The sequence below is a fragment of the Manihot esculenta genome, chromosome 10 (assembly GCF_001659605.2).
Source record: "Manihot esculenta cultivar AM560-2 chromosome 10, M.esculenta_v8, whole genome shotgun sequence".
NCBI lineage: Eukaryota > Viridiplantae > Streptophyta > Magnoliopsida > Malpighiales > Euphorbiaceae > Manihot > Manihot esculenta.
In genome coordinates this window covers 1,134,830-1,158,854 of record NC_035170.2, presented here as the reverse complement: position 1 = coordinate 1,158,854, position 24,025 = coordinate 1,134,830, and the positions used below count along the sequence as shown (strand labels likewise).

The 24,025-nt window shown below is 31.8% G+C and overlaps 2 protein-coding genes across 2 annotated transcripts; one reads left to right on the top strand and one right to left on the bottom strand.

Annotated features, from left to right (window-relative positions):
* The first annotated feature begins 1,259 nt into the window (after positions 1–1,259).
* LOC110624905 (clathrin heavy chain 1) lies at positions 1,260–13,209 on the top strand. Its single transcript, XM_021770340.2, has 30 exons — positions 1,260–1,547; positions 1,832–2,036; positions 3,717–3,805; positions 3,926–4,004; positions 4,132–4,259; positions 5,220–5,318; positions 5,414–5,522; positions 5,652–5,731; positions 5,815–6,042; positions 6,140–6,205; positions 6,303–6,419; positions 6,518–6,715; positions 6,862–6,978; positions 7,118–7,177; positions 7,345–7,431; positions 7,649–7,732; positions 7,817–7,951; positions 8,038–8,100; positions 8,179–8,283; positions 8,361–8,473; positions 8,598–8,850; positions 8,950–9,086; positions 9,166–9,444; positions 9,536–10,538; positions 10,751–11,236; positions 11,338–11,508; positions 11,586–11,771; positions 12,170–12,292; positions 12,434–12,544; positions 12,750–13,209. Exons 1-30 carry the CDS (start codon positions 1,503–1,505, stop codon positions 12,909–12,911), a joined length of 5,118 nt encoding a protein of 1,705 aa, XP_021626032.1. The 5' UTR covers positions 1,260–1,502; the 3' UTR covers positions 12,912–13,209.
* Positions 13,210–21,120: 7,911 nt separating this feature from the next.
* On the bottom strand, positions 21,121–21,785 carry LOC110625104 (RING-H2 finger protein ATL66). Its single transcript, XM_021770640.2, has one exon. It carries the CDS (start codon positions 21,681–21,683, stop codon positions 21,162–21,164), a length of 522 nt encoding a protein of 173 aa, XP_021626332.1. The 5' UTR covers positions 21,684–21,785; the 3' UTR covers positions 21,121–21,161.
* Between the last annotated feature and the right edge of the window lie 2,240 nt (positions 21,786–24,025).

Sequence of the window (24,025 nt, the reverse complement as noted above, 5' to 3'; positions counted from 1 at the left end):
CATATTATTCCATCCCTTGAGTTAGCATCATCATGTAGGCAAATGGGGAGTAAAAATGCTAAAACGAAATCGGGTAGCCATAAAGACAACCGATTCCAATTCCATCCATATTCAGGGATCCAATAATATCTCACAACCACCTCTAATTCCAAAGGATCAATAGGAGCAGAAACCAATCGGAAAAGAGGTCCAACCGAAAGCCAATCATCTTGCCAAAACTTAACATCAGTACCACTACGAACGTCAATAGAAACACCACTAGAAACTAATTGGAGGCCCCAGCATAAAGCCTTCCAATTCATAGAGGCACCAGGAGGTACTCGAAGATTCCAAGAAATTCTACCATTATTATATTTCCAAAGAAGACATGAGATCCATAAGTCAGATGGGTTCATAAATGCCCGCCAACATAATTTACCCATCATAGCTTGATTCATTAATCCAAAATTCCGAATGCCCAACCCACCATTTTGCTTTGGATATAGCAAAGTTTGCCAATTAATCAAATGAACAGCAGAATCCCCACTGTTACTATGCCAAATAAAATTAGATTATAGTTTTTTTTATATGATAATTTATTTTTAAAATTTATTAATTTTAAGAGTAATTTAATAACACGTAGACAGTATGTAAGGAGAGAAAAACGTTTTATTATTTTAACCGTAATAATTATATAATTTTTAGTTATATAAAATAAATATAAATTTATGTAATTTTTTCTGAAGAAATAATATTTGAAATACTATATAAAAATATTTAAAAGTTAATTAATTTATTTTTTAAAGAAAATTTATGCATTTAAGTCCTTAATTTTAAAAATTTTTAGAATGTTTATGAAGTTTTAAAAATTTTATTAATTAATAATTTTATTAATTTTAATTATGAACTATTTTATTATTTAATTTATATAATATAAAAATATTTTTTAATTTTATAAAAATATCTATTAGTTAATTTTTTATATTGAAAGTAATTTAAATTTATTTATAATAAAAATAAATTAATAGATTTTTTAAAATTTTATAAATATTTTAATATATTTTTGAAAAGAAAGTTTAAATAAATAGTTATTTTATTTTATTTTTATTACTGGAGTAAATAAATTTAATATAAAATCATTTGAATTAATCTAGTTAAATATTTTTTTATTATTAATAATTTGAACACATTGCCCTCTAATATTTCAATTTTTCCCTAAACAGTTAACTAAAAAGAAAATTCAATTAATAAAAATCTTTCTTCCTTTTTTTCATTTCTCTCCTTTATTAGATGAGATCTCTCTTCCTTGCTAACATTCCCTTCCATTTCTCTCTTCCCTCTCTGCTATTAGTCTTGTCTTTAGATCTCTTCTTCTCCACTGATCTCTAGGGTTCTTCGGCGTTCTAGATCTCTCAGCTACTGGAATCAACTTTCGATTGCTTTTGACTTTCTCTCAAATCGGCGGTTCGATTGCAATCACAGATCTGATTCGCCGATTCTGAGTGTTCGATCTCTTCCTAGCCATGGCGGCCGCTAACGCACCGATCGCTATGAAGGAAGTCTTAACTGTGAGTTCTCTTTCACTCAGCTCCTCCCTTCACTTTACTCGAATTCATTTAGTTTTGGAAATTTCAGCGAATTTTCAGATCAAAATTTGGTGTAATCCGCGTACTTGCTTGTCAATTTTGTATGATATGACATCATAGCACTGAGCTCGTATTGAATTTTTTTATGGATCTGATTTGTGTATTGCATGTTTACATCTTTAGATCTATTGTTGTATGCTAATGTGAGAGAGTGGTGATTTATCAAGTGTGAAGTGAATTTGTCTGATCCGTGTGTTTGTTTTCAGTTGCCAAGCATTGGGATCAATCCCCAGTTCATCACTTTTACTAATGTCACAATGGAATCGGACAAGTATATATGTGTAAGAGAAACGGCTCCACAGAATAGTGTTGTGATTGTGGATATGAATATGCCAATGCAGCCATTGAGGCGGCCTATTACTGCAGACTCGGCACTTATGAATCCGAATTCTAGAATTCTTGCCTTGAAAGGTAGGTTATTGTGTCGTGATTAAATGTCTTGGTGAGTCAATGCAATTATGATCTATCAAACGTGTTACTGTCTTGTCTACATTGACTTTATTAAGCATATTGGCTTCAGTTTAATGCATTTTTTGTCACTTTTGCTGGTTTGTAGATAGTTTAGTTACTTTATATTGCACTTGAGATCTGATGTTTCTGTTTCGGCTTTTAAGCTTTGCTTTTTTATTCTCTTGAGAAAAACTGAGAGTGCGATATATTCCATCATTATAATATAAACTTCCATTAATTCATATACAAAGCAAACTAGTAGGATGGGTATTGCTTCTTACGCATCTTTCCACCTTCATGTCCTTGTCTTGCATTTTCATTTCAGCTCTATTATTGCCTAGTCACAGTAACAATTATTTTGGTCGCTAGCTATATATTGTTAATCCATTCGTATCACCCTGTTCTTATATGAAATTACTGCCGGAATAGGATTTTTGAATATAAGTTTTACATTTTTTTGCTAGTATTTCAATTGATGCTATTATTAGTGGTCTGTAAGAAAATATGTTTCGAAGCCATATACTTGAAGTTGAAACTTAATGCTTATGCTTATGCTTTTTTCCCCATGATTGCATGATGGGATTTCTTATTTCAGACCTCTAATTAGCCGGATAAATGCAAAAATCCCAAGGCATGATTAACTTTTTTCCCATATGGCCATGCCTTAACACTTTACGATTTTAAGTCTAAAAACAGTTTGAAAATTTCAATTCTATTCTTGCTTATCTTTTTCCCCCCTTCTTCTTCTTCCCTAAGTCTCAATATTTTCTTCAACATATTCATTTATGAAACTAGTGTTTTTAAGTTTCAATTTATATGACAACAATTCCTACTATCCACCCTGTGGTTATAATTCTGTTAAAATCAAAGATGGTTATTATGTCATTAAGTCTTAATTATAGCTTGCATGGTAATTGATGCTGTTTGTAAAAGTTAAAAGCAAAACTTTTCTGCTCGATGATATTTTAGGGGAACATCTAATAGTGCAAGGTTTGAGAGAGAAGAATTTTCTGGTTCATGGTGTCAGTTTCAGTTTGCCAATCAAATGGTTGGTATCTCACTGATGATAATATGTGGTTTGTTTGTTCATTATATTTGAGAAATTACTTGGTATAGCAGACGCACTTAAGAACTGTGCATCATGCTCGCACAAACATGTGATATCTATCCATGAAAATAGCATGTAGTTTCCACATGTTTGTGTTACAAGGTGGACATGAAAATAGCGCATTTGATGCACCAAATAAATCCTGATTATATTTTAATTGTCTTAGTGTCAATGATGATTATCACGGTGATAATAAAGAAATGTTTTTGTGGCAATCTCCTATGTCATTTTAAGGTGATTTCTTCACTCTTGTACAACATGTGTGGATTACTCCAGTTCCATGCCTTTCAATAGTTATTGTTAAAAATTATTTAGAATATAATTTTTACTGCTTTTGAGGCATTATATTTATGATTATTGTAGTCATAAAGATTGGTGTGGGAATTTGCTCTGTATCTTTTTTTGTTGTTAGAATTTCAATAATTTCTATGTACATATCATGAGCATATATGTATACATACAATTGAAAATTTATAGGATATGAATATATTTATGTTGGCTGCTTCTGCTGATGATTTATTTTTTTCCCAAAGCCCAACTCCCAGGAACTACTCAGGACCACCTACAGATATTTAACATTGAAATGAAAGCAAAAATAAAGTCACACCAGATGCCTGAGCAGGTAAAAACTGCTTTTTGGTTTATATATTTACTGAAAAATGAAAGTATTATGTTATGTTAAACTGAGGTTGTGATGATTTTGATATCTGATCTGAAGTGAGTCTCTTTGCTCAATGCTTAGGTTGTCTTTTGGAAGTGGATAACTGCAAAGATGTTAGGCTTGGTCACACAGACATCAGTTTACCATTGGTCAATTGAAGGCAAGATTCCTTTTGTATTTCCAACCTCATGGAATTTTGGATTTATACTTATTTGGGTTCTCAAGGGTGTCATCCACGGTCTTTTTCCCCCTCATTTTTACTCAATCTGAGTATTTCTTGTATACAGGTGAATCTGAACCTGTCAAGATGTTTGACAGAACAGCTAATTTGGTGAACAATCAGATAATTAACTACAGATGTGACCCTTCAGAGAAATGGTTGGTTCTGATTGGTATTGCTCCTGGTTCACCTGAGGTATGTGGCATTTATTTTAAATGTTATCTGTAGTTCGTTAGCCAGTGATATTCCTTTTCCAATTTTCATGATGGCATTTGTATTTATGTTTTCAATTTTTTAAGAAGAAACTTGTAGCTGCAAAATATGTGTTTAGGAAAGTAGTACTTCGTATTTGCACACTTGGGGAAGTAGTGGCTGAGTGGGCCACTGTTGGCAGCAGTGCTAAACCTTCCTCAACTTGGTTACGGATTTAGTGGTCTGAAATATGGATGGTCTATGTTACTTGGACTTGGATACGGGGGTCAGAAATGGGTGCATATCCCTTTGTCTGATTAGTAGTCTTTCTAAATAGAAAATATGGGAATAGGGATCTAAGCTGAGACACAGGTGCTTGGATACGTTATGTTACATAAAATAAACTAGAATAAAAAATATAGTTATTTAGTGGTAAGTATAGTCCAAATAGATGATCAAATACAACTGAATGCATCATCCAAAATACAACCAAATAACTATCTTTATCTAAATACATGCTCTTCATATTGAGAGAAAATAATTCTCTCTTAATGTGTCTGGGTGCAAGAATATGTGTTGGACACACATTTCATGTCGTATCCAATGAAGTATCGTAATGACATGGGTACAACATGACAAAATAAAGAGTCAAAAGTATTAGAGGGATGATGAATGTCCAGTTTTGGAGTCTGGACTTCCAGGCCTAAGTTACTGTGAATTGGTAATGGAGTTCAGGTTTGGGGTTTTAAGGTTAACTATTGTTTGGTCATTCTACTTCATTGTTTTAAGTATCTATTTCACTTATTGCAACTGGCAAGTCATTTGTACATGTCTGTTCATATTTATTTTCTTGTTTCCCATAGTCTGTTAGATGGAGGCCTTATTACAGTTTACCTTATATATATTTGTAGTGCTCCCTGTATGTTGTTATGGTTTTGATTTCCTAGTCTATAATGTATACAGAGACAACAACTGGTTAAAGGGAACATGCAACTTTACTCTGTGGATCAGCAGCGTAGTCAAGCTCTTGAAGCTCATGCTGCTGCATTTGCCCAATTTAAGGTGCAGGGATTAACCAATAATGCTCCTTTTGGTTTTTGGAATTTGAAGTCTTGCAATATTGGGGGTAATCGCATGTCTTTGTTTGTCTGAAACAGGTTCCTGGAAATGAGAATCCTTCCATTCTCATTTCTTTTGCCACAAAATCTTTTAATGCTGGGCAGATTACATCAAAGTTGCATGTCATTGAGCTTGGTGCTCAACCAGGTCAACCTTTTAAATTCATTCTCTGGAAAGTGTATTAGTCTTCTTGAAGTTATCCTGCATCTATTATATTGCACTTGTGAGTTCTGAATAGGATTGGTCCTGTTTCTAATATTGGAACTTTGTTAGCAGGGAAGCCATCATTTACAAAGAAACAGGCTGATCTCTTCTTTCCTCCAGACTTTGCTGATGACTTTCCTGTTGCAATGCAGGTGGACCTGCTGCCAATTTTTCTTCAACCTGTATATGTTAATTTGCTATATATGTATTAAAATCCTGAATGTTTTAATTGCAGATATCCCACAAATACAGTTTGATTTATGTGATCACCAAGCTTGGACTGTTATTTGTTTATGACTTGGATACAGCTTCTGCTGTATACAGAAATAGAATCAGTCCAGATCCAATATTTTTGACTGCTGAAGCTTCATCAGTTGGAGGTTTTTATGCCATTAATAGGCGGGGCCAGGTGTTGCTAGCTACTGTGAATGAAGCAACAATTGTGCCATTTGTTAGCAGCCAAGTATGTTATTACGTTTTTTTTCTCCTTTCTCTTCCATTGAAGCATCTGAATGATGAGTTGTGTTATCGTTATGTTAATTTGAAAATTGTTGTTACAGTTGAATAATTTGGAGCTTGCTGTAAATCTTGCCAAAAGAGGAAACCTCCCTGGTGCAGAGAATTTGGTAAAACAAATCTTTCTTAGTTATTTTATTAGTGTTATTTACTTTGTGATTTTTCTTTTCCAGTGAGAACTCATTTACTTGTTATCTTGGATCTCAGGTTGTCCAGCGTTTCCAGGAGCTGTTTGCTCAAACAAAGTATAAAGAGGCAGCTGAGCTTGCTGCAGAGTCCCCACAAGGACTTCTTCGAACACCTGACACAGTTGCCAAGTTTCAGGTTTTCATTTCGTTTTTGATTCTTATATTGTTGTTGCCTCCTGCCCGATTTTCTTTATTTTAGGTCTTAGCTGATTCTATCTGTTTCAAAATTTGTAGAGTGTTCCTGTGCAAGCTGGGCAAACACCTCCTTTACTGCAGTACTTTGGGACACTTCTAACTAGAGGAAAGCTTAATGCATTTGAATCATTGGAATTATCACGCCTTGTTGTCAATCAAAACAAGAAGAATCTTTTAGAGAATTGGTTGGCAGAGGACAAGCTGGAGTGCAGTGAGGAACTTGGAGACCTTGTGAAGGTTTGATATGCACTATTTTGAAAATTACTTGGGACCTTTAATGGTGAATTTTGATTAAAACCCAAGATTCTAATAATAAAATTTTGCCAAGGTTATTCTTCAATTAATTGTTGTATGTGATACTGGTGATACTGTTGGCACTGTAGACTGTGGACAATGACCTCGCACTAAAAATATATATCAAAGCTAGAGCTACTCCAAAGGTTGTTGCGGCTTTTGCTGAAAGGAGGGAGTTTGACAAAATTTTGATTTACTCAAAGCAGGTAATGAATTTTTTTTAGTTGCACGACCTCTTCGTTGAAAGCTTATCCATGTGACTATGAGCTTTTTTCTAGTTCTAATTGTCTTATTTTGTTCACGACTTTTGTGTTGTGATTGTATCTGTGGTTCCTGTTGCTTTAGGTTGGGTATACTCCTGATTATTTGTTCCTCCTGCAAACGATTCTCCGTTCAGATCCGCAGGTATCATAAGTTAGCAAGTTAATAAAAATTTTGCATTACATATCTAGGTGAAGTGAAAAAGCCAATTACATATGGTGACTATAAATATTTTATGTTGATATATATTTTTTGCTTTTTTTATTTTTTAAATTTGTCCAAAATAAACATTCTATTGGAATGTGCAACAGGGAGCTGTAAATTTTGCTTTGATGATGTCTCAAATGGAGGGAGGTTGTCCTGTTGATTACAATACCATCACTGATCTGTTTCTTCAGGTAGAGTCTTTGTCAATGCTCCTGTTAATACGCATTGATTAACAAGTTCAATGCATTTTCATTGAACATTAATTATAATTTAAGTTTAAGCATTGCTGGCACATGATGCTTAATAGGGCAATAAATTTTATTTGCAACACCAATGATAAAATGCCAGAAATTATATCATGTATTGATTTATTTGTAATTGTAATATGTGTTCCTTTTCTTAATTCAGAGAAACTTGATACGTGAGGCAACTGCTTTTCTTTTGGATGTTCTGAAGCCGAATTTACCAGAACATGGTTTTCTGCAAACAAAGGTTATTTATTAATAATTCTGTGGATGTGGTTTTGTATATTTTCCTATTGTCATGTTCAACTTCCTGATGTTTGTTTTGCCATAGGTCCTAGAAATCAATTTGGTAACATTTCCCAATGTAGCTGATGCTATTCTAGCTAATGGAATGTTCAGCCACTATGATCGCCCTCGAATTGCTCAATTATGTGAAAAAGCTGGTCTATACATCAGAGCCCTGCAAGTAATATGGCTTCTTGCATTCTTTTATTACCATCTATTTCACAGGATGGTATTATTCCTCAAGTTAATGCTTACCTATTTTTGCAGCATTATGCGGAGTTGCCAGATATTAAACGTGTCATTGTTAATACACATGCAATAGAGCCACAGGTGCACTTTGTTGAATGGTTGTTTTTTGTTTGCGGAATGGAAAATATGAGATTGCTAATGGAATGTGGTTTATTATAGGCACTTGTAGAGTTTTTTGGTACTCTTTCACGAGAATGGGCTTTGGAGTGCATGAAGGATCTGTTACTGGTGAATCTAAGAGGCAACCTTCAGATAATTGTGCAGGTATGCAATGTGTTTTTGTTTGATAAGTTAATGATTTTAGCAAGCTTTGCAAGGCTAACTCTACTGCATCTGTTCAGACTGCCAAGGAATATTGTGAGCAGTTGGGTATTGATGCATGCATAAAACTTTTTGAGCAATTCAAGTCCTATGAAGGGCTTTACTTTTTCCTCGGGTCATATTTGAGTTCAAGGTATCTTTCCTTATTTGAATAACATATCTTTTCATATATCTTTTTTAGTTTTGTGTCTCATTTTGGTCATCTAAAATCTTATTGAATTTATTTTTTGTTGTTTTCATTGGGATTTATTGGACAGTGAGGATCCTGATATACACTTCAAGTACATTGAGGCTGCTGCTAAAACGGGACAAATAAAGGAGGTTGAGCGTGTTACTAGAGAATCAAATTTTTATGATGCTGAAAAGACAAAGAACTTTTTGATGGAGGCCAAACTTCCTGATGCTAGGCCGCTGATTAATGTTTGTGATCGTTTTGGTTTTGTGGCTGATCTTACACACTACCTCTACACTAACAATATGCTTCGTTACATTGAAGGTTATGTTCAGAAGGTATGCTTATGAGTTAATGCTTTGAACACACACAATAACTTTTAACTATCTTTTTATGTCTACTCAATTTTTTATGTCTTAATATATTTCTCTTCGTAGGTGAACCCTGGTAATGCACCTTTAGTTGTGGGACAGTTGCTGGATGATGAGTGTCCTGAGGACTTTATTAAGGGTCTGATTCTTTCTGTGCGTTCTTTGCTTCCTGTTGAGCCCCTTGTGGAGGAATGTGAGAAGAGGTGATCCTAGTCTACTAATGCTTCCGGGTTTTTGTTGCTTTTTACTTCACTGTTCTCATGTTTTTCTTGTGATTTACAGAAACCGACTTAGGTTGCTCACTCAGTTCTTGGAGCATCTTGTCAGTGAGGGCAGCCAAGATGTACATGTCCACAATGCTCTGGGTAAAATCATTATTGATAGCAATAACAATCCAGAGCACTTCCTCACAACCAACCCTTACTATGATTCCCGAGTTGTTGGCAAGTACTGTGAGAAACGTGATCCCACACTGGCTGTTGTGGCTTACCGTAGGGGACAATGTGATGATGAACTGATAAATGTAACAAATAAGAACTCTTTGTTCAAATTGCAAGCCAGGTTTGTGATTCTTTTTAGTTCTAGATCCTGTTTGCTTTGGTTGCAAACATTTAATATGCAAAGGTTTATGTATTTGTTACTTCTGTTGCAGATATGTGGTTGAAAGGATGGATGCTGATCTCTGGGAGAAGGTTCTTAATCCTGAGAATGAATATAGAAGGCAGCTCATTGATCAGGTTGTATCAACTGCTTTGCCTGAAAGCAAGAGTCCTGAACAAGTTTCTGCTGCAGTTAAGGCTTTCATGACTGCTGATCTACCCCATGAACTAATTGAGCTTCTTGAAAAGATTGTACTTCAAAACTCTGCCTTCAGTGGGAATTTCAATCTGCAGAATCTACTTATCTTAACTGCCATTAAGGCGGATCCATCTAGAGTTATGGATTACATTAACAGATTAGACAATTTTGATGGACCTGCTGTTGGCGAAGTGGCTGTAGAAGCCCAACTGTACGAGGAAGCATTTGCAATTTTCAAGAAGTTCAACCTAAATGTTCAGGCTGTAAATGTCTTATTGGACAATATTCAAAGCATTGATCGTGCAGTAGAATTTGCATTCCGTGTTGAAGAAGATGCAGTTTGGAGCCAGGTGGCAAAAGCTCAACTCAGAGTGGGGCTGGTGAGCGATGCAATTGAGTCATTTATTCGTGCAGATGATGCTACTCAATTTCTGGATGTCATTCATGCTGCTGAGGACGCAAATGTCTATCATGACTTGGTGAGGTACCTCCTGATGGTTAGGCAAAAGACAAAGGAGCCAAAGGTGGACAGTGAGCTTATTTTTGCATATGCAAAGATTGATAGGCTAAGTGACATTGAGGAATTTATTCTCATGCCAAATGTGGCTAATCTCCAAAATGTGGGTGATCGTTTGTTTGATGGAGCACTATATGAGGCTGCAAAAATTATATTTGCATTTATATCAAACTGGGCCAAGTTGGCTTGCACACTTGTGAAGCTGAAACAGTTCCAAGGTGCTGTTGATGCAGCACGAAAAGCCAACAGTGCAAAGACATGGAAGGAGGTTTGCTTTGCTTGTGTTGATGCTGAGGAGTTCCGTTTGGCTCAGATCTGTGGTCTGAACATCATCATTCAGGTGATCTTTTACATTCATCTATTGCTGGTCAACTTGATATTAGATATGGCATTTTTGTTAAAGCTTTTGACATGCTATATTGAAGTCTGAGAATCTTCCTTCGCAAAGTTGGTGATTTTTTAATTATAAATTTTCTTATGAATTATGAAGTCCTCTAATATGTATAAGTTTGGTTATTTGTGTTTTTTTTTTTTTTTTTGTGAATTATGTAGGTGGATGATTTGGAAGAAGTTAGTGAATATTACCAGAACAGAGGATACTTTAATGAATTGATCTCTCTTATGGAGAGTGGTCTAGGATTAGAACGTGCACATATGGGCATTTTCACTGAGTTGGGAGTATTGTATGCAAGATATCGTCCTGAGAAGCTTATGGAACACATTAAATTGTTCTCAACCCGCCTCAATATTCCCAAGCTCATACGAGCTTGTGATGAACAACAGCATTGGAAGGAACTTACCTATTTGTATATCCAGTATGATGAATTTGATAATGCTGCAACCACCATAATGAACCATTCCCCTGAGGCATGGGATCATATGCAATTTAAAGATGTTTCTGTCAAGGTTGCAAATGTGGAGTTATATTATAAGGCGGTCCATTTCTACTTGCAAGAGCACCCGGATCTTATCAATGATCTTCTCAATGTGCTGGCACTACGCGTGGATCATACCCGTGTTGTTGACATTATGCGGAAGGTCTTTCTTAGTGCCATCACATGATTTTTTTAAAATTAATTGAATAATGTTTTATTCATGGCTCTTAACTCTGGAGGTTATGTGATATTCTGTATTTTCAGGCTGGTCACCTTCTTCTAGTGAAGCCATATATGATTGCTGTTCAGAGCAATAATGTTTCTGCGGTGAATGAGGCTTTGAATCAAATATATGTAGAGGAGGAAGACTATGAAAGATTGCGTGAATCAATTGATATGCATGACAATTTTGATCAAATTGGCCTTGCACAGAAGGTTAAGTTTTTGTTTTCCCCTACTGTTAATGAGTGGATGAAAGTCTGAAATTATAACCTATGTATTAATTTGGGCAGATTGAGAAACATGAACTGCTTGAAATGAGACGTGTTGCTGCATACATCTACAAGAAGGCAGGAAGATGGAAGCAATCCATTGCATTGTCAAAGAAAGACAACCACTACAAAGATGCTATGGAGACGGCATCACAATCTGGAGAACGCGAACTTGCAGAGGAGTTGCTTGTTTATTTCATTGAACAGGTACTGATAAGTGATAACAGCCTAAACTAAAAACATTTTCTCCAAGACAAATGATATGGCCCATAGCTATATCTTAAAATATAGGTCTGCTTTGTTTGTTGTGCCCCTCTCACTTGTGATAACATGATTTGTTGGTTACTCGATATGAATGATGGGCCTCAAGCTTACTTGTGTTGGTGGAGGAGCGCATGGTTGTAACAAACAAGGACTCAGTATACTTATTTTCTTGTTGAACTGTGATGCTAGATTTAATAGTCTCCATGGCATGATTATCCTTACATTGAGGCTTGTATCACTGATGATTATTTGGGCTCATACTTCCATTTTTGTTATTTGTGGGATGTCTGAATCTTTTGTTATTGACTGGTCCATTAAATGTTTTTTTTTTTCTTGTGCAGGGTAAGAAAGAATGTTTTGCATCATGCCTTTTCGTTTGTTATGATTTGATACGGGCAGATGTTGCTCTTGAGCTGGCCTGGATACATAATATGGTTGACTTTGCTTTCCCATACCTGCTGCAGGTGATTTGCTTAGTTCTGCCATGTATTTGTTATCCACATACTGTGAGAGAGCCTAACTTGCTTTGCTGATTGGCCTCACTATCAAGAATGTTTGGATCTCATGTTTCATGATCAACTCACTGTTATTTTGTTTCCTTGTAGTTTATCCGGGAATATGTAGGCAAAGTTGATGAACTTGTTAAGGACAAACTTGAGGCTCAGAAAGAGGTCAAGGCTAAAGAGCAAGAAGAAAAGGACGTTATTGCTCAGCAGGTGATTTTTATTGAGAATTTCTTTTATTGCTTTGGACAGATGTGATGCGAGGGGGTTCCTGTGTGCTTGTGTGATATATAAAATGGGTCTGGCTGAAAATTTATAGTCCCCACTTTTAAATATCTGGTCCAAATATTTTACTCGGCTCTTTGCAGTATTTTATCGTTAAGCAAATGTGTTAATTTGTGTGTGTGACATGTTGCAGAACATGTATGCCCAGTTGCTTCCTCTTGCTTTGCCTGCTCCTCCAATGCCGGGCATGGGTGGACCAACTATGGGTGGAGGCTTTTCAGCACCACCACCAATGGCTGGAATGGGAATGCCTCCGATGCCACCTTTTGGCATGCCGCCTATGGGTAGCTATTAAACATGCAGGTGACGTTATTGTTGGGTAGAATTTAGCAGTGAATCCAAGTTGAGTTGCTTATGGAGGACATGCAAATGGGGCTTACTCTTTGGTGGTAGTTTGGTGCCTTCATTCCTTTTTGTGTGGGATGGATGAAGGTCTAGTTGGAATAATGCCATTTTTTTTTAATGTTTAGGGGTGTGGATATGTATTGTAATATTCTTTTTATAGGGGAGGCATTTTTTGGCTGCTCTCAGTGGGCTAGCCGAGGATTTCTTGTATTTGTATTATTATTAAAAAAAATTTTATCCTTGCAGCCTACGAACTGGCCGAGCATAGTACAAAATGTCATAGCGAACATAATGCACCAATTCTATCTTCGTCTCTGGTTTAATAGCACCATTCCCCTTATGCATTTATTCTTTTCTCCAAGTTTTTTTTTAAAAAAAAAGTTTTTTATATCCATTTGGGGTGTTTGGGGGAGATATATTTTGGGAATTACATGTATGTAGAGGTGTAACGGGGGACTATTAGATTATTTGCAATATTATCTATTTTGCACTTGTTATGCTCATTTGCTGGATATAACTGATAACAGTATTTGATAAATTGCAATGTTGATAATTGATTTTAGTTAATATATATCTTAAAGATTTAGTAAATTATGTTTAGTTATTACTGTAAATATGTAAAATGAATTAAAGTATGTATCAATTTATTACATTAATAAAGTAAATATATAAATATTTATTTGGTGATGTTTTACATTTCCATAGGTAGGATCCCAATTCATGGAAAAATAGGAGATCGGATTTTATAGAGTTGAGATCGAGTAGAAAATTTTAAATAAAGATTTATCCTGTAGAAGGTAATTTGGCTGTGTGCCATTAACGAAGAACTTCAATTGAAGCGTGATATGTTGTAGAAAAAAAGAATAACCGAAGAAGGAGAATACAAATTTTGAAAAAGAGAGAGATTTCTTTTGCAACAGAAACATTACATCAGCCTTGTGATAAATATTTTTCTCTTAATTCCTCATATGGATCCAATAATATACAATTTTGAAAGTAAATTTATAAAATAGAGAAAAAGGAAGTTATGATCTATCGAAAATGTTCAGTGGAGTCCTCTAATACTTAAGTCGACTTTAAAAATTTTGAAGAGATAAAATAATAGAAAAAGAAGAGAGAAAGAAGCAGTCTCCTTCTGCCGGACCCAAAAAATGGAGCCCCTTTACCTTGTCTGATATGCTTCATGGAGAGATGTTAAAATATGATTTGATATATTTTTTTAGTAAACCTAATTTTTAATTAAAATAATTTTATAAATTTTATATGTTATGCCCTCATTCTAAATAGTATCAACTCTTATGCTAACTAATTCTCTCCACATTTTGCACAACATATAATAGCGAATCACATGATCTCATCACCAGCACCAACACCAACAACCTTTCTCATGCAAAAACCTTCCTCTCTCTCTAAGTTTGTTTAGAGAGAAAAGTTCTCTGTTAGATTTTTTCTTTCTTTTGAGACTTAAGGCCTTATCTCTGCCTGTCTGCGGCTGCCTCTGCTCCTTCCGGGTAGGAGTGATCTTTTTCCACCTCATCCGGTAGTGGGTTTCCTTCCTCCTCTACCGAGTGAGATTGTGTAGTTTTATTTTGTTTTTGAATTTTTTTCTTTTGTTTTGTTTTGGCAGATTAAGCTTATTTGAGGAGGTGCTTTCAGTATCTGTCTTGTGTTGGGTTGTGCTTTGATGTTTTGTATACAACTCCTTCTGAATCAGTTTCGTTCTACATCTTATTTCTCGCTTGTCGAGGATCGGTCCGTAAAGGGCTCACTGTAACGGCGCGATTGGGTCGCCTCATAGCACCTCTTCACCATCTTCATCTATCTTTTGAGCCGGTTAAAACTTTCTCGACCATAGAGATGTTTGATTGAAGGTTCCCAATAGCTTATATGTACTTATCTCTTTGTCTTTCCCTCTCCTTCCTCTGTAGTTGAGGTTGCTTGAGCTTTGATGTCCTTCCTTCTCTTTGGTGTTTCAATATGTGTTGTGGCCGGAGGTCTGTGGAAAAGCAGCAGCAATTTTCAGATCTTCAACGGATCATCCTCATGAGTCGGATTTTTAAGATACCAAATACTTTAACCTTTTATATTTTTCTTATCTTTTAAATATTTAGACCTTGTTCTTAATTTTATTGTATTAGGCTTTGGACCTATTTTCTTATTATCAACGAATGTTATATATTGAAAAAAAAAAAAAAAAAAAACCCTATTCATGCACAACGAGTGTTGAGACTGATTTAAATGCACTTTATTACTAGCAATAGCGCTCTTCTCATGCACAATGCATGCTGAGACATAATTAATTGCATAATGCGTGTCAAAGTGTAGATCTAGGTTTATGATGCCATGGGATTGGTAGAGAACTCGGTGAAAATTTTAATTAATTTTACAATATTATTATGATTTTTATATTTATTTGCATTTGGAGCCAATCAAATTTAACTGAATTTTTAAAAGATTTCACTTAATTTATTATTATAATAATAATTTTGAATAATAAATAATATTTATTTAGGATTTTTTTTATAAAAATCATGCATATTGCATTTTAAAACCTTATACAAGATGAATTACAGAAGCAAAATGGAACTCAAAATTCCGATATACGTGTCTTATCCTCCCATTAAGATGTCTTCATGATAAAATAAAAATTTTTTTACTATCCTCTAATAAAAAACTATTTTCCGGTATAAAAGAAAATACCAGAAACGGAAGGAAACGAGACCAGTGGTGCTATATTAATCAATTTCTTGGATTGACACCTGGTTCTTCATTCTCTGTACCATCATCCAATTGATCTCTGTCTCTCCTTTCACCGCAATGGAAATGGAATTTTCCTTCTCTTTATTCCAATTGTCACTGCTATATTAATCAATTTCTTTTCTGCTATTAAATTCTCGTGTGAATGAATTCTCATACTCTATTAAAGCTCACAATTCTGCTGGCCCAAACGTGGATATTGTTTTGGAAGAAGATGGTCTAAAAACTGGATTTCTTGTCCTAGTGGAAGAGTATGCAGAGGCTATCTGGAAGTTTTCTAACGCATTCAGAGCAAGAGAATGCAGACGTAGGGATGTGAATAGGTAGGAAATCCCACTATTTGAAATTTCTTTTTTCAATTTATTTAAATCGTTCACCCAATGCTCACTCTAACTACGGAAGTAGTAGTTGATATTTTGCTATATATTTTTCCCTTTGATTGAATATTCTCTTTATATACTTTTATTTATCATTTTTTGAGAAGTTAATTTATTAAAATCATTATCGTTCAAGGAGTTATTGCTTATTATTTTTTTCAGTTTTACTCTTCTTTTTATTTCTAAAATTCATTAATATTATTTACTTTCTCTTTCTTAATTATTCTATTTTTCTATTAGTAGATTAATAAAAAATTATTAAAATTAAAGTAATTAGTTGAGATAAAGGGTAATTTAATCAAATTAAGTGTTATTTATTTTCAGTTTAAGTGATTTAATTATTTTCTTAATAATTATGCAAAAACTTCAAAAACGAATGGAAGTATTTTTCATTTTTCATTCAATAGCTATAATCCTACAAGCAGAAAGTTAAAGGCAGTTACTTTAATTGCAATTGAAGTAATCAAATGAAAGAATTTTGTTAATTTAATTGATTTTTTTGTTAATATTTTATTTAGAATAAAAAATTTAATTATTTTTAATTTAAAAAAATTTATTTAAAAAGAAACAAATATCTAGTATGTGAAATTTTATTTTTCATTACAAAATTAATTATTTCAAATGAATTCTATAATATCTAAATTTTATTAGATATTTTTTTTGAAAAAAAATACACAAATAAATATCTAAGTGTTCTATGAAATGTCACATCAAGATTGATATGACATTGGATGGAACACTCAGAAACATGAGGCACCAATAAAATCAGTGAATTTTTATCCTAAATAAAAATAAAATAAAAGGAAAATTATTTTTTAATCCCTAAAGTATAGCGTAATTAATGAATTTGTTCCTCTATTTTGAGAATCCAACACTTTTATCCTTAAGATTTAATTCCGTCAAAATTAAAGGTTTCTCCGTAAAAACATTCTGTTAAGTCAATGATTTTCACTTGGTTAAAAGAAAGAGAATAAATATAATTTCAAAAATACCCTTATCAATAATAAAATGAGAAATTACTATTTAATTCCTATAGTATGAAAAAATTCGCTATTTAGTCCTTCAATATTGAAAAAAACATTAAAATGTCTCTGATATTTTAAAAAGTCTACTAGTTAGTTTCTCTATTAATTTATCACTAAATATTTTACAATTTAATCCCTATAGTTTAGAAAAAATTATTAGTTGATTCTTCAAATTATTAAAAAATTTACTAATTAGTCTCTCCATATCAGGGGTATTTTAGATTTTTTTTTACAATACTTAACGACTAAAATTAATAGAAAGACTAATTAGTAGACGTTTTAAAATGTTAAAAATATTTTAATGAAATTTTTAAATGGCGAATAGTGATCGATAGCGAATCATATCACAAAAGCAATTTATATTGAGTTTTAACTTTTTATTCTTAATAATTTAAATTTTATATATTTTAATTTTATTATTTTTACTAAATTTGAATTTTAAATTTATTAAAATTTTTATTTATTTATGGAGATTGAGTTTGGGATTTTCTTTCTTGAATTTTGATGAAATTAAATTTCAGAAACTAAAGATTTGATGAAATTAAATTTCAGAAACTAAAGTGTTAAATTCAAAAAATATAGGGACAAATATATTAATTATATAATACTTAGGGACGAAAACGTATTTTTTCCTTCAATTCCTTGAGAGAAGGACCTATAAATTTGTAGAAATTAAATTTCAGGGATTAAAAGTATTGGATTCTATAAAGGATAGTTCGGTCATTTTTTCTGTCACTAACGGTATTTTTGATGGAGGGAACTCTAATTTTGACGGAATTAAACCTCAGGACAAAAGTGTTGAGTTCTAAACATAGAGGGACGAATCAGTTAATTACACTATACCTTAGGGACTAAATAGTAATTTTTCCTAAAATAAATTAATTTGTTGTAAGATTTTTAATTTGAAACAAGAAGAATGAGGGGATCGTAAAATTAGTGATAAGACTAATTATTACTAGTTATAAGAATCAAACCGTTCCATCACCTTTGTGCAGAATAAGGATAATCTTTGTTTTATTAATAAAATATTTATTTATTTATATATATAAAAAATCTTTGTTCAATCTGACAAAAAAATGAAAATAAAAATCTTTTGTTGAATGACCCACCTGTTAGTGGGTTCAATTATTACTCATTAATCTTTGAAGAATTGGAAATTTTAGGTCAAAGAAAATAAAAGAGATAAAAAAAATATATAAAATAATTTGAATCTAATCTAAAACACTCCTATCCTATGGCCTACTCTACATTGACTGTCAGATTCGTCAATATCCATTGTCCATCAACTTTTTTTTTTATTATTATTTTTTATAAAGAAAAGTATTAAGCTCATATTGTGAAAAGGAAGCTTTGTGCCACAGGAAAATATTCTATATGTGACCAAGCTACTTCTTCCCAAAAAAAAAAAAAGTATTATTGATCTTTAAATTTTTTATAAATTTATTAATTCATTTTTATTTTAAAATTATTCTTATTTAAAATTAAGTTTTTTAGTTCTTCTATCAAATAAATCAATAATAAATTTATTTTAATCTTAATTAAATATTATAAATATTTAAAATTATAAAAACTAAATAATACATATAATTAAAATTATAAGAATTAAATAGTATAAATAGTTTTAGGCAATTAATAGATTTTTTAATAAAAAAATAAAAAATTTAAATTTTTAAAAATATACAGATATTTTAATTGAATAATTTTAAAATGAAGATGAATTTATTAAATTTTATAAAAATTTAAAAACCTTAGAAATTTTATTATACTTTTAACGATTACAAGACACAAAATTCTTATTTAATATGATTATTTTATAAGAAAAAAATTTAAATAAATTTTTGTAAAATTATATAAAATTTAAATTTCATTCAAAATAAAATTTTTAAAATTAAAAAAAAATAAATTTCTTCCGTATAAATAAAAAAAATTGTTAAAAAATAAATAATTCTAATAAAACATTATGAAGATATTGATTGAAATATGGGCAACTTAGTCAATGGGTGGGCCAAATTGAGGAGAGAATGAAATTATTTCTTGCCAAATCTCACATCGTATATGCTAAAGTATCTTTGTTTCTCAGTTCTTCCATTTCATCCAATCATAATCTTAAAGACGACCAATACAAACTCCTCACATTAATTCTTTTACTTTAATTCAATATGCATTTAATCAATTTCATCAGAAATTTTAATTAATATTATTTAATTAAAATAATATAAGAGAAATGATAAATTAAAAGTAAAAATTAAAAAAATGTAGTAGTGATAGTAGGGTAACGATGTTGTGGACATTATCTTCATTGTGAAGGCAGGTAAGAATGTAGAGTTGTTTCTGTAGATGGGGTTGAATGAAGTGTTCTTCTGCAAATCTTGTTAGCTAAAAAATTATATTGGGCTGGAATTACGACGGAAACTAAAAAAAATCTGCAGTCTGTAATAATAGCCACTTTAGGCTTTAATAAGACTTTCTTTTTAACAACATATAGAAGACATGTTTTTAAAGTTTAAGGTTTATTGTAGTGAGCAGAGGAATCAAGCAGATCAACACAGTTATAAACAGACAATTTTAATATAAACACATTGAGATTAAGATTTATTGTAGTGAGCAGAGGAAATAATTGTTGCCTTTGTCCTTTAATTGATTTCAACAGCTTTATTTATTTATTTTTTGTTTTTTTATTGCTCTGAATCAACTAAACTTAGTTGATGCTCACCTCATTAACACTTACAATTTTATTTTTTAAATATTTAAATTTTAAATATATAAACTTTTTTTAAAAAATAATATATTGCATGGAGATGGAATGTTATTACATGGTCATTACTTTTTATATAAAGTTAGTGATTACTTGTTGACATTTCACTTAGCTTTTTTTTATTTATTTATTTGTTCTAATCATTTACATGTGATCAAATAGTAGTGGTTCTCATATTTTACTTATTTTTATATGTAAATTTTATTATATATATAATTTAAAATGAAAATTTTAAAATATATAAAGAAAATGAAAATCACTAGAGAGCAATGGGAGGCATGGCACTGAGATGACTAGCCATGACCCATGAGAAGCACAGGTCAATTGAGTGACCCACCACTTTCAATCATATTCTAGAATACACTAGATCATCAATGGAAGAATAATGAAGACATTGCCTTTACTTGCTTCTGTCGTCATTTCTCAAAATTATTTCTCATTCATAACTCGTGGCATAAAACATCTCTATGTGCTTTATGTATATATATATATTATCCTCGTACTTTAAAATTATTTCTCTAAATTTAAATTTTTAAAAATACCCAAAAAAATCTTACATTACAATCTAATCATTCCAAGATTTCTCAATAAAATAATAAAAAAATGTGAAACTTGATAAAAAAAATTTTATTTTGTATTATGACCAGTAATATTTTTAAAAAAAAACTTGTTTAGGACAAAATTCAATTTGCCTATTTTGTTCGGTTTGCCTTTCATTACTTAGATAAAAATAAAAAGAAGACTAATTCAAATTGAAAATCTCCAAATTAAATAAAGTTCTTTTGTCACTTGAATTAATTTCTTAAAAGATTTCAATTATATATTCGTAGGATTAAAATATTATGCGAAATTTGATTTTCCGAGTTAAATGTAAAATCAGTTGTCCATATTAAAAGCTGCAACTAGAAAACAAGCTATTCAAAACAGAAGTTCGTTGAGAGAATTCTTCGAACACATGGCATCCACTGCATTACAAGCATTGAATTCATCTTTAAAGATTCCACAAACAAAATAAATCACATGCAGATCTGAGAATTGCTGGATTTATTAGCTTGCCTGTTTGTTTTTATATTTTATTAAAAAAAAAAACAAAAATTCTTTCTTTGGTTGTGAAGAACTGCAACACCCTCAAATTATCAAATCTGATTAATATTAATTACAAAAATAATCAGACTGATATACATGTGAAATTAATATTATAAAAATTTACAAAATTAATCCAAACATTTCAGATTACGAACCCACAAAAATTCAAAAAAAAAAAAAAGATTTAATTACTGCAAAATTTACTCTGTTAAGATGGAGAGAACAGGGGAGCCAGCAGAATTAGCTTGCAGCAGAGAAGCTCTGCAAAGAGGGCAACTAGAACAAGCCAAAAGCCACTTATCGACACACTCGCTATGGAAACAATGGTGGCACTCAGGCAAAACTTTAACTTTATCCCCATCTTCAAATACTCCGAGACATATACAGCACTCAGATTCCACTCCTACAGGGCTGTTCCCACGGTTGCCGACACCTACAGATGACGATGATGAGTGGTGCAAAGTTATTGGTAAGGACTTAATTATGGTGGGGTGGAGGCCTTGGGATCCAAGAGGTGGCGCGTGAGGAGGTGGGTTGTTGGGCAAGTGTTGGTTTTGGTATCGACAAACCCAGCGTGCGTAGAGGAAGAGGATTGTGATTACGATTACTACTGCGAAAAGGATGATGATGAAGAAGAGAGTTCGGCCATGGATTTCGAAATCATTGTCGCTTAGCTCTGTGCTGAAGTGCCAGTGGAAAGGTTGGGAGTCTTGGGAGGACATTCTACTGGTGGTGGTGGTGGCGGCTATGGAAAAAGAGGAGGAGGAGATGGTGGGCTAATGGAGTTTGGGAATAATGAAGTGGTTTGGGGTGTAGAGAGGTTGTAAGTGTATATATTATGATGGCCTGGTTGATTTTATTTATTTATTATTATTATTATCATATAATATAATATAATATAATATTCCATTGCTGGGAGAACCTGATTACTCTCATCAAATCATTGTTGTTTCCAAATGATTTCAAAAGTTGCATACTAAGAAATAGAGTTAAGTCCCCACTTTCTATTGAATTTCAACATGAAAAATATAAAATATTATTTAAGAATTATTCTATTTATTTATAGTTAAAGCATAGAAAATATAATTCACAACAATCCCAATAAAACTTTGCAATAACTCTTAAGTATAATAAAATTTAACTTAAATATTTTTAGAGTTGTAAGATTTCAATATTATCTATCACATATTTAAATTTTATTTATAGGTATCCACTCTTTTTAATTTCAATTTAGTTAAAGATTAAAATAAAATATTTTAATGATTTTTAAATGTCATTGAATTTAAAAATAATAGTTTTACCATTTTTCATTTTTTTTTATTACAAGAGAGCAGAGCTCAAAGAGGCCAGTAACGGCAACGCCCAAGGTTTTTCGGAGGGGTATCAAGAATCCAGGAGGCTTTGTCTGAGGCCATTGTAATTACTTGGAATTATAATATTTAGATTTAATGTTTATTTTGAAAAAAAATTAATTAATATAATAACTAATAAAAATAAGTGTGATAATTACTTTTATGTATTATTTGATGAAAATAATTATACATAAATAAGTATATTTATGATAATTAAGACATTAAAAAATCTGAGAGGATTTTGTTTGATATTTTTAAATGAGTGGAACATAGGAAGCTATGGGATTTTAGATTTTAGTGGAAAATGAATATTTCCAAAAAAAAATGCTGGGGGCGGCTGATACCACTACGGATTCACCCCAAAAAGATGTCTAAACTGGACGTATAAGGTAAGCTTTTTATATAGTAATTATTAAACCGAAAATAATTTTTTAAATATTTTAATAGAAATATTGAAATTTAATTCTCAATTAATATATATACATATATTAAGAAATTATAAAGAAATATTAGGATGCTTTCAAAAAAAAAAAAAGAAATATTAGGTTTAGTAGAAATTAAAGTAAAAATAAAAAAGTCAATGGATAATTTTTAATATTTTCAAAATAATATAACATTTTGGAGAAAAGTGATAGATAAAGCTAATTAACAAAGAGAATTGTTAAATAAATATATAATTGTTAAGATTTAATTAAAATTTTAAATTTAAAAAAGTATAAATCTTACAAATTTTACTAAATAAATCCTTACTATGAGATTAAATTATTTAAGTTATATATTAAATATTTTCCTTTTTTTTTATCAAAATATTATATGGTTTCCTTCTATTCATTTTTCTTACACTCAAAATTTGATATTACAGGTTAATTCTGATTTCTAATATTAATAAAAAATTAAATTAATCCATCATTTAGTAGATTATAAAAAATATTATTCAATTAATTTTTATTAATAAAAAATATTCAGTATTCTAAATGTACCACCTTATTATCAATAATATTAAGATATTTTAATATTATCAACCTTAATATACAGCCTCAACGGTACGAGACAGTAAATCTGAAATATTTAATAATTTATTTTTATTAATATCTATTGATACGGCACTTAAATAATTTATATTAAATACACTAAGTTATTTTTTATTAACTACTATTAAATATTTTTAATAAAAATTGTTAGCATATGAATATGCAATTAAATTAATATTAATTCGTAACAGAAAAAACACATGGGAAAATTTGCAGCATAAGCTTCAACTAGTGCTAATTAAATATCCTTTATATTGAATTAACCAACTATTATCATTCTAATCAACACGTGCTTTTATATTTAATATTTTTTAAGGTTAACAACTATGCCCACTTCTGCAAAATCATGGAAGGTGGAGATTTAGTGGTTGAAAGCAACAAGGGCTTCTTTTATTAGTTTGATTAGAATTTGGTGGGGGTTTTTCTCTGATCTCTTCGATGTATTATAGCAGTAGAGTCAGGGGCGGAGGGAAGTTACGGCACGGGGCACGTGCCATACCGGCGACCGAAAAATGCTTTGAAGGGGATGAAGGTGCCGCAGCGGCGCAACCGGTGGTGCCGGTGGTGCCCTACCAAACTGAAGCTACTGGCTCCGCCACTTTAGAGTGCTAATCGAGTGTTAGATCATCTTTACATGGTTGCTCAATGACTTCTATATTGCCATGCATATGTTAATTAAAC

Bases quoted from the DNA above. Each gene is read 5' to 3' on its own strand.
- LOC110624905 (XM_021770340.2), top strand. From the start codon at position 1,503: ATGGCGGCCGCTAACGCACCGATCGCTATGAAGGAAGTCTTAACT. The intron at 6,716-6,861 runs GTTTGATATGCA...TTGGCACTGTAG, and splicing joins AACTTGGAGACCTTGTGAAG to ACTGTGGACAATGACCTCGC. The intron at 12,545-12,749 runs GTGATTTTTATT...GACATGTTGCAG, and splicing joins AGGACGTTATTGCTCAGCAG to AACATGTATGCCCAGTTGCT.
- LOC110625104 (XM_021770640.2), bottom strand. From the start codon at position 21,683: ATGTCCTCCCAAGACTCCCAACCTTTCCACTGGCACTTCAGCACAGAG.